This window comes from Delphinapterus leucas, chromosome 14, assembly GCF_059928025.1.
Source record: "Delphinapterus leucas isolate spDelLeu-1000000601 "Yukka" chromosome 14, BTC_Dleu_Yukka2, whole genome shotgun sequence".
Lineage (NCBI taxonomy): Eukaryota > Metazoa > Chordata > Mammalia > Artiodactyla > Monodontidae > Delphinapterus > Delphinapterus leucas.
This window is the reverse complement of record NC_143142.1, coordinates 7,115,598-7,126,954: the sequence shown is the minus strand read 5'-3', so window position 1 is coordinate 7,126,954 and position 11,357 is coordinate 7,115,598. Positions and strand designations below refer to the sequence as shown.

The 11,357-nt window shown below is 41.6% G+C and overlaps 1 protein-coding gene across 1 annotated transcript in view; it reads left to right on the top strand.

Annotated features, from left to right (window-relative positions):
• Positions 1–3,704: 3,704 nt before the first annotated feature.
• The window catches only part of CCDC62 (coiled-coil domain containing 62), a 44,491-nt gene continuing 36,838 nt past the window's right edge, over positions 3,705–11,357 (top strand). Inside the window, exons 1-4 of the mRNA XM_089895378.1 lie at positions 3,705–3,740; positions 5,653–5,845; positions 8,634–8,800; positions 11,116–11,217. Coding sequence (XP_089751504.1) covers positions 3,705–3,740; positions 5,653–5,845; positions 8,634–8,800; positions 11,116–11,217 — 498 coding nt within the window. The remainder of the gene's footprint in view (positions 3,741–5,652; positions 5,846–8,633; positions 8,801–11,115; positions 11,218–11,357) is intronic.

Below are 11,357 nucleotides of genomic sequence, written 5' to 3'. Positions count from 1 at the left end.
TGGTAAAGTATATTAAAAGCCTTAAAACCATCTGCACTGTTGGAGCCACTTCTTGACATTATCCTAAAGATACAATGTCTTGCTTAAAACTGTGGATGAAGGTGTTCATCAAAGTGCTACTCATAGTATAAAAAAATTGCAAATGATAAAGATGAACAATTGGGAAATGGTTAAAGAAATGGTTTGTCATATGGTAGAATATTTGCAGATATTTTAAGATATTTTCTAAGAATACTTGGAAAGGTGTTTGATAATGTTAAGTAGGAGGTCAGACCCCCCAATCCATTTTATACATTATTTTCATCATTGTTTTGAGTGGATAGGCATCCAGAGAGGCTGAGCTCTTTTTCTGGCTATAAATTTATGTAAAATTCTCCTAACCATTTGAAAATAATATACACCATTGCTCAATATAGTCTGGAAAATAGCAGTTAAAATGTGTTTTTCTTACAAGAGAAACAGTGACAGAGAATCTTAATGAGTACATAATGAAATTAAAATCTGTTTTTATAAAGGTCTTATGTCAGGTGCTACAAACTGAAGACTCATGGTATTTTAAATTGCTATAGACACCTTTAAGAAAGTTAGAACCCATTGTTTATTGCCATGCAAATTGCAATCAAATGAATTAGTGGGTTTTTAAATAATTGAAATCTTAGACTGTATAATAAAGATGTAAATTAAGAAAATGAAATTCTGCATTAACTGAATTTAGCTAAATAAAATTACCTGATGAAGCAAATTTATCCATCAAAACCATTTGGTATGTGGTTACTTGTGTATTCTCTTGGTGCTGGAAGATGTCTTTGTGCTTGTATCAACACGTGTGACTTCATGTAAAGATTCTTAATGTTCACAGTTCTTGGCAAATGCAGTTTCAGTCCATATATAGCCAGCAGTGGATGGTACTGCAGGAAAATGCAGGATTAAAATCGTCCTTGTGTATAATATGTGTGAATCTTCTTCTTTGACCTGAAATTTAAAATGCAAGAGTTTAATCTCTGATTAAAATGTGTAGTTCAGGGGGTGTTCCCTGGTGGTCCAGTGGTTAGGGCTTGGCGCTTTCATTGCCGTGGCCCGGGTTCAATCCTTTGTCGGGGAACTAAGATCCCACAAGCTGCGTGACGTGGCCAAAAAATATATATACATATATATATTCAAGGATTGAGTTTAATTCATACATTCTGTGTATGTTTGTATTATGTAAATGCTTTTATAATCTTGTGTTTTTAGCAAAAGAATACTAACCTTTAAACAGCCTTATAATATGTAAGAGATTTGCAAAGATTAAGCTGGCCACTTCAAATACAAATAAAGTGTTTTAATTTTAACAATAGATTTTATTTAACACAGTATACCCCAAATATTATTAATTCAACATGACAACGTTTTGATATGTAGTATTTTATTCATTTAAAAAAATAGATGCTGGCAACATGTGATTTTAAATTCTTTTTTAGTTATTAAATAGAAGCTCCAGTAAATCACCTGTCACTTAAGGTGTAATCCATGGTAGCTTTCTCGCTCTTAAAGGTTGATAAGTTACAATTTTTAAAAAATGAATTCTACCTTTTAGTTTTTTGGCGTTTTTTAAAATATTTTATTTTTGGCTTCGTTGGGTCTTCGTCTTTGTCGCTGTGCCCCGGCTTTCTCTAGTTGTGGCGAGCGTGGGCTACTCTTCGCTGCGGCTTCTCATTGCGGTGGCTTCTCTTGTTGCAGAGCACGGACTCTAGGCACACGGGCTTCAGTAGTTGTGGCTCGTGGGCTCTAGAGCGCAGACTCAGTTGTGGCGCACGGGCTTAGTTGCTCCACGGCACGTGGGATCATCCCAGACCAGGGCTCGAACCCATGTCCCCTGCACTGGCAGGTGGATTATTAACCACTGCGCCACCAGGGAAGTTCCTGCTTTTTTGATTTTTAAATTCTAAGGTATTATCTTGTTGGTTCTCCTGAACATGAGCCTATCCTAAGGAGGTGTCACCCAAATCAGTAAAGCTTCAAGGTAAGAAATTTTAAATTTGTTTTTCCATGTTCAGATTGTCTCTTATGAACACAAGGGCACGTTTTGCTAATTCACAGTCAACCAAAAAGGAAAGTTGAAATACTATTAAGACTTTAGTAATTTGTCTTGCCAGAAATGCCATCTTATGGGTTAAGCAGTAGCGGGTGAGTGACCAGGGGTTAAATACGATAAGCATTATTTTTTTCATAGTCCCTCTATAACGAAGAGTAAAAGGGGGAAGAAGGAGTGACTATGAAACAACACGAGAAAAAAGCTTAGCTTCAACTCAGTGTGGTAAATATTGTCACGATAAAGTGTCAAGGTTCTTGCCCCACAGGGTGCCTGTCCAGCCCCCAAGGGGACGGCACCCTCCTTGGCTGTACACCAGGGGATGCATTGCGTCCCAAGGGGTACGTCATCATCATTTGATGTACACCGGGGGGTGCACGGTCCCCCAAGGGGCGCCTGAGCACCCCCCCCCACGTGGGACAGCACTCCCATTGAGTCAATCTGCCTTCGTAAATATGGTGACCCTAATTAAATCAATCATCCTTCTTAATGGATGCCCTGAGACGTAAGAAGGCAGATTGATTTAATGGGGGCCAGGAAATCTAAGGCGTTTGATTGGTTTAATGAACGCCAAGAGATTTAAGAAGGACGATGATTTAGTGGGGGTCACGATATTTAAGGGAGCCGGTTTAATCAACGAGAACCACGTGACTCATGGAGACTGATTTAATTAGTGGGAGTCACGTGATTCGAGGGCTGGTTTAACGTGGGAGTCACGTGATAAGTGGTGCTGATTGACTCAATGGGAGTCACCTGATGTATGGGGCTGATTTAACAATAGGAATCACGCGAGCCAAGGGGCTGATTAAATCAGCTCGGGCACACCCCCAAGGGGGACAGCACCCTCCCCGGCTGTACGCCAGGTGGTGCACGTCCATCATAAGTGGGGCACGTCCACCCCAAGGGGTACATCATCATCATTTAACAAAAGAGCTACATCGAGTCAAAAAAACCCTTTTTAAATTTTTTTCTCTCTCTTTTCAACTGTGATTCTCAGTTTAGAGCTGTCTGCTGGGATGGCCAGCAACTGACTATTAACTACCAGGGGTGGCGTCTGCCTCCATCTGTTTGTTGTTTGAATGCCAGAAAGTGTTCTCCTTGCCCGGAGTACACAGCAGCCAGAGCAACCGCGCTCACAGTTTAGGAGGGAAAGAGGGAAATAAGTAAGCGAGCACATGGTCACACGCCAGGGCGACAGCGCAGAAACAGCCCTTCATTTGCTCCATCATTCTCAGGGTCATGGTGAAGAACGGTTCTTTGCGGGCCGGGATAATGGCTTTTACAGCTCCAGGCAAATCATTCGAGAGCCCCCAGGCCCGGATTTGGAAGAACAAAACGCCAGGAGGGGGTCGGGGGCCGCGCCCGACGAGGCCGAGTGGGAACCGGCCTCCTGCGGGGTCTTGCGGCCGCCGAGGTGTCGCGAGAGCCGGGGCTGCCGCTCGGCTACGCAGTAGGCCGAGTGGGCCGGGCGCGTTCCGCGGGGTCGGCGGTTTGGGCGAGGTTGCTTGGGCCAGCGAGGGTGCGGGGCTCCGGGGCTCGGGGCTCGCCCCCGCCGCTCCGGGTAGGCGCGCCGATGGCGTTTCTAGGGTGACGCTGCGCACACCGACTCTCTCCGGGGGCGGAGGAAACACCTATGAACCCTTCGGCCTCCTTCCTGGCCGGGCGCCAGGTGAGCGGCTGATGCTCTGCGCTTCCCGTTTCCGCCGTCGCGTCCCGGGGAGAGAGGAGAGCAGACCGCGGGGACGACGTGCATTGGGGTTATTCAGGAATCGTTTTTGCTTAAAATTTAAAACAATACCCAGGACGCAGAAGGAAAACGGAGCGTCACATCAGTTTCCTTACCTTAATGAAAATGGGTTGTTCAGCCCAGGCGCAGAGTCGAGTCGCGAGTACTGGGTGTACATGGGCCTCTGGTGAACTTTAAACTACTGTCTTTAAGGTAGAATTCTTAAAGTAACACTTTTAGTTTTTTTTAATTGAAGTATAATTGGTTTACAATATTGCGTTAGTTACGGGTATACAGCATAGTGATTTGGTTTTTGGGTTTTGTTTTTTAGTTCTTTATTTCATAGATGGGGACAGTACCATACTTTGGAATGTGACTTACAATATTAATAATAAAATATTGATAATACTAGCTAATGTTTGTTGGTCGTTTATGATAGAACAAAATTATTTTAAGGCAGGACCAGAAAAAGTTCACAAAGTTTTCTCTGTCGTCTAAGCCACTGCTTCCTCCCCTTTGGTGTGTATTGTGCATCTGCATTACACATTAACTAGATCCTTTTAGAAGACGTAGGAATGCCTGCTTGCCAAAAAAAAAAAAAAAAAAAAAGCTATTTTCTCCCGGTGCCAGCAAGGAACTCCTTAGGAGATAACATTCCTTTCTCAATCCTGTAAGGGGTCACTATGACCCACTACTTGCCTTGTATGTGCAGATCTGCATTGTGTAAAGGTCAATATATTATTTTGAGGTATAGCCCTTTGTCTTGAAAGTGTTTGTAACTGTGTTTTGACCTCTTACAGGCAGAACAGTTCTCAGAGCTTTCTGAAAGACTGTCTCCCAGGTTATAATCTTCAGCTTGGCTCAAATAAAGTTTTCCACTTATTTCTTAGCTTGACTATTGATTAATTTTTTAATGACACTTACAATGGTGCCAAGTACTGTGGAGTGCTTTACAGAGATTATCTTGCTTAATCCACACAACTCTAAGAAGTTAAAATGCTGCTATTACCATTTTACAGACAAGGAAATTAAGGCTTAAGGACATTAAGTAACTTACCCAAGGTCTTAGAGCCACTAAGTGGCTAATTCTGGATTCCAGTTTAGGTCAGACCAACTTCACTGCACTAGACTCTAAAATGATGTATGCTTGAAAGGAGTTATCGTAGATAATTTTGTTAGGCATGAAAATGGCATCATGGTTATATAAAAACGTTCATTTTTAGAGATGCATACTAAAGTATCTAAGAGTAAAAAGTATTTTTTATCAACAACAAAAAGAAAAAGGAAAATTGAAAGAGATGTCGCCAAATCTTGATAGTGGTAAGAAAGACCTAGGTACTGAGCAAATGGGAGTCTACTGTACTATTCTCTTGTCTTCTGTGTATATTTGAAATTTTGCCTTTACAAAATTTGTTTTCAAGTAGGTATGTTGAGTTTGGATCAGTTACATTTAAACAGTAATTACTTCCTGTTCCCCTTTACTTGACTGCTGTAGAATTTCTGGGGCAAGCTGAGGGATAATATTGTTGATTGATACAAGGAGAGGGTTGACAGCAAAGAAAACAAAATGCAGAAATGGGTTTATTTGTGATTAACCAATGGAGGTTTTACAAATGGTCCCACTCTTTAAGAGTGGTGTAAATGGTACGACAGAAAGTGATAGAGGCAGAGTGCGGTAGGTGTGAACTTGCTTTAAATATACATAATTTTGACGTCATGTTATAATCAGCGAATAAAACGTAATTTAACTACCTTGAATTGGCAGCAAAAGAAGATGTAATTGTTTGGAAAATATGCTTTGGCCGATTTATGTTGATTAGTTTTATCCTGACGTGAAGCCACTTTCTATGTTTAGAACATTGGGTCGGAAGTTGAGATTTCCACTATCGAGAAACAACGGAGAGAGCTACAGCTGCTCATTGGAGAATTAAAAGATCGAGATAGAGAGCTCAATGATATGGTTGCAGTACATCAAAGACAACTTCTTTCATGGGAAGAGGATCGGCAGAAAGTGTTGACTTTGGAAGAACGTTGCAGCAAATTAGAAGGTCAGACATATATGCAGCAGCATCTGTCATGCACTTGTACATGCCAACACGTTAAAAGGGCTCAAGGGTAAGATAGGAACATCTCAACACAATCCCTGCTGCACTGGAGTTTATTTTATTTTATTTTTATTTATTTATTTTTGGCTGAGTTGGGTCTTTGTTGCTGCGTGCAGGCTTTCTCTAGTTGCGGCGAGCGGGGGCTACTCTTGGTTGCCGTGTGCCGTCTTCTCATTGCGGTGGCTTCTCTTGTTGCGGAGCACGGGCCCTAGGCACGTGGGCTTCAGGAGTTGTAGCTCACGGGCTCTAGAGCGCAGGCTCAGTAGTTGTGGCGCACGGGCTTAGTTGATCTTCGGCATGTTGGATCTTCCAGGACCAGGGCTCGAACCCGTGTCCCCTGCATTGGCAGGCGGATTCTTAACCACTGCGCCACCAGGGAAGTCCCTGGAGTTTATTTTAATTGAAGATAGGACGACATCGTGAACACTCACAACAGAACAAACACAATGTGAATTAAAGTAGGGCAAGCGAAGTACTTAGCTGTAGAAAGAGGGCTGGGCAGCTTCAGTCAACATTGAGTGTCAAGAGAACCTGAAGGAAATTAGTTTTGAGCTAAAGTATGAATGAAGGTGCCACAGAACTGGCCATTTCTCTTGAACTGACTCAAAGATTTTAAACTTGGTATTGAACTTGATCTCAAATACCTAAAATAGTCATCTTTTAAAATTAGAGCAATCTCAAAAATGGCTTACAAAAATTTCCTTTTGTACCATATTTTAACTATCGTCCCTTTCGTGCTGCCCTAAAGTCTGAATGTTCTGTTGACACTGCATTAATACTAGAATGTGCTAGAGGGGAAAATACTAGATCTGTTTAATAGAAAGACAATGTATCACCTTCTTCTTTACTTATATTACACAAAGGATTCTGTAAATGCGACAATCTAAATATGAGTAATTTTTCCATTTCGTTGATGACCATCTCATTTTATTCTGACCACACCCACCCACATGTAGCTACACATAAATGCAGTATTTAATATGATTGTACGTTAGATGCAGTATGTCTTATATAATTAATATCTTTTATATAAACATATTAAAGCAGAAGATAACATTATATACAAGCATACCTCGTTTTATTGCACTTTGCACATATTATGATTTTTAGAAATGGAAGGTTTGTGGCAACCCTGGACTGAGCAAGTCTATCAGCACCATTTTTCCAACACCGTTTGCTCACCTTGTGTCCCTGTGTCATATTTTGGTAATTCTCGTAATAATTCAGACTTTTTCATTATAATTATATTTGTTATGGTCATGTTTGATCAGTGATCTTTGATGTTACTACTACGACTCGCTGAAGGCTCAGATGATGGTTAGCATTTCTTAGCAATAAGTTATTTATTTATTTATTTATTTATTTATTTTGCGATACGCAGGCCTGTCACCGTTGTGGCCTCTCCCGTTGCGGAGCACAGGCTCCGGACGCGCAGGCTCAGCGGCCATGGCTCACGGGCCCAGCCGCTCCGCGGCATGTGGGATCTTCCCGGACCGGGGCACGAACCCGTGTCTCCTGCATCCATCGGCAGGCGGACTCTCAACCACTGCGCCACCAGGGAGACCCAATATCTGGTTTTAAAATGAGCAAGACACCTGAATAGGCATTTCACGGAACACTGAATGGCCAATAAATGTACAAAAAGTTCTCATTCTCATTAGTAATTAGGGAAATGCAAATTAAGACCATAATGAGACCTTTTTATACTTACCAGACTGGCAAAAAATATCAGGTATTGGTAAAAGTGGGGAGCAAGGGAAGGCTCATTCACTGCTGGTGGGCGTGTCAGCTGGTACAGCTACTTTGGAAAATCATTTGACAGTTCTGGTAAAGTTGAATATACATAGCTATGGCCCAGCATTACCACTTCTAGGAAATCTACTCACCCTTCAATATGCACATGAATTACCTAAGGATCTTGTTAATATGTAGATTGTGATACAATAGGTCGTGTATCTAACAAGGTCCCCGGTGATGTCCCTGTTGCTGGTCCAAGGGCCACATTTTGAGTAGCGAGGCTCTAGAGGAACTCCTGAAAAAGCACCAAGATGCTTGTAGGAGAATATTTAGAGCAGCATTGTACATCATAGCTGCTAAGTGGAAACAGTCCAAATGACCACCAGTAGTAGAATGTATAAATACATTGTGACATGATCATATAATGATATTATACAGCAATGACAGTGCACAAACAGGAGTTACCTGCAGCCACATGGATACATCTCAGGATCATAATCTTTTTTATTTCGTCTGTGCCAGGCAGCTCGTGGTATCTTAGTTCCCCACCCAGGGATCGAACCCAGGCCCTTGGCAGTGAAACCGTGGAGTCCTAACCACTGGGCCACCAGGGAATTCCCAGGATCATAATCTTGAGCAAAAAAAGCAAACAGAAGAATTCATAGAGTATAATTCCATTTACATATGGTTCAAATTAAACTGTTCTTAGGGATGTGGTCATAGATAGTAAAACTATAATAAAAAACAAGGAAATGAGTAAGATCAGGACGGTGGTTAGGAAGGTGGGAAATTGGAGAGATTGTGCTCAGGAAGTGACGTACAGGGCCTTCTGGGTTGCTGCTGGTGTTCTGTTTCTTGACTAAGGTACAATATCGTGCATTTCATAATAAAAACTTTTAAAAGAAGTATGAACCTTTAACCATGTGTTTTGAAAATAATGCATTTTCAGCTTCAAATCTGACCACAAGTAAGTTATTGATGAAATCTCCCTCAGGTGAACTACATAAAAGAACTGAAATAATCAGGTCACTCACAAAGAAAGTAAAAACCCTTGAATCGAATCAAATTGAATGCCAGAGTACTCTTCAAAAGACTCAACTACAGCTTCAAGAAATGGCCCAAAAGGCAACCCATTCCACTCTCCTCTCTGAAGACCTTGAGGTTGGTTTTGTTTGGGGTTTTTTTTTGTTTTTTTTCTTTTGCGGTACGCGGGCCTCTCACTGTTGTGGCCTCTCCCGTTGCGGAGCACAGGCTCCGGACACGCAGGCTCAGCGGCCATGGCTCACGGGCCCAGCCGCTCCGCGGCGTGTGGGATCTTCCCGGACCGGGGCACGAACCCGTGTCCCCCGCATCGGCAGGCGGACTCTCAACCACTGTGCCACCAGGGAAGCCCTTGAGGTTGGTTTTAAGATAAGCTTCCCTAGCCCAAATTCTGTTTGTGTTTCAGTTATTGAAAAATTAGGTTTAAATATTTCCATTAAAAATGCATGTGCGTGTGTATGAAAGTATATCCATCCATCCATCATCATAGTTTTGTGTTCATTGTGGGGCTTTGGTTAGCTGCCAGTGCTATCTTGTCTTGGAGATGAAGCTTCATTACAGCCCTTTTCTAACTGTTAAGCCATCTGTTTGGTAGCATCTATCGTTTTATCAACAATGGGTCCTTTCTCAGATTCTGAGATCCGTATCATCAAGTAGCTGCACATTATGCTTTCTGAATAACTGTGTGTAAGCTGATGAAACAAATATCTGTATCACGTTAGTGGCATATTGGGAATAAAATCTGTAGGAGTGATTTTTCAGTTTTCATTTCTAGCTGGTGAGTCATCAGATATCTTTTGAGCTCCTGCTTTTTGAGAGACGCAGTGAGAAAGCCTTTTTTGTTGTTCTTATAGCCTTCATATTCTTGTTTCATAATGATATCAGTATAGATCTTGGCAATATAGTGAGTCTTAATAACTCATAATAATTGTATAGATTTTATGTCTAAAATTTTTTTCAGATTTCTAGACAGTTTCTAGCTATAAAATAAGTGAAAACTATTCTGGAATCTCTTGATATGTTGAATTAAAAAATGGGAGCGTGTTGGTCAGCTTGGGCTGCCATCACAAAGTACCATAGACTGCGCAGAAATTTCTTTCCTCACAGTTCTGTAGGTTAGAAGTCCAAGATCAAGGTGCCGGCCTGGTCAGTTTCTGGTGAGGGCACTCTTCTTGGCTTGTAAATGGTCACCTTCTTACTGTGTCCTCATGTGGCAGGGAGAGACACAGTACATGAGCAAGCTCTCTGGTGTCTCTTCTTATGAGGACACGGATGCCATCATGAGGGCCCCACTCTCATGACCTCATCTAAACCTAATTACTTCTCAAAGGCTCCACCCCCAAACACCATCACATTAGAGGTTAGGGCTTCATAGGGCTTCAACATGTGCATTTGGGCAGGGGGGTGCAATTCAGTCCATAGCAGGAAGATTTTTTTTTTTAATGAATAAACTTTAATTTTTAGAGCAGTTTTAGGTGCATAGCAAAATTGGGTGGAATGTACAGAGATGTCTCATAGACGCTGCCCTCTCCCCCAGCCAGCCTCCTCCACTGTGGACATCCTGCATCACAGTAGTACATTTGCTGCAATCAGGGAATCTACATTGACACGTCATTGCCGCCCAAAGTCCATAGTTTACATTAGGGTTCACTCTTGGTGTTGTGCGTTCTGTGGGTTTTGACAAATAATGACCTGCATCCACCATTGTAATGTCATACAGAAATAGTTTCACTGCCCTAAAAACCCTCTCTGCTCTGCTCCCTGCTTCTCTGCCACAACCCCTGGCAACCATTGATCTCTTTACTGTCTCCAGAGTTTTGCCTTTTCCAGAATGTCATAGAGTTGGAATCATACAATATGTAGCCTTTTCATATTGGCTTCTTTCACTTAGTAACATGCATTTAAGTTTCCTCCATGAAGATCTCTTTTAATAAAAGCCTGATTATTCTTTTTTTCCCAACCAATAAACACATTATGTACACAATAATTATATCAAATCTAGATCTCTGGGTAAAAAAAAAAAAAAAAACCCTGAAAAGTGGGAATACCCCAATATGAAGTTATTTCAACATAGAGTAAAGATGCACCAAAGTTCATTAATGCTACTTTGTTTCAGCAAAGGAAGTCTCTTGCTAATCCAGTTTTCATTCTTGCCAACCTGGAAGTATTCATTAAAGACCATTAGGAAGTAGACATGTTTATAAACGTAACTGATAGAATTCAGTAGGGCAAAACTCAAGTACTGAGAAGATGCTGGGGATAATGGGGAAATAGATATTTGTGTTCCTTTTTGATGACTGCTTACTTAGCCCACTTTGTTACTAAAAAAGCTAAACAGAAAAAAACGAAACAGAAGAATGAGCACAGATTGTGGCTGGTGAGAGCAATGAAAGCTTTTAAATGACTCAATTAGTATTTTGTGTTGTCCCTCGTAGGCTAGAAACGAAAATCTCAGCAACACATTAGTGGAACTTTCTGCTCAAGTGGGACAATTGCAAGCTCGAGAACAGGCTCTCACCACCATGATAAAGCTGAAGGTAATGCAGAATCACGATACTTCCACTTGCCAGGCACTTTGTAGCTGATAGAGTACAGCAATGTACATTAAGTTCCTGAAGTCCCACAGCGACTCAGATAGGTTGAGCTATCAATGTTGCTCTCTTTTTTTAAATTCTGG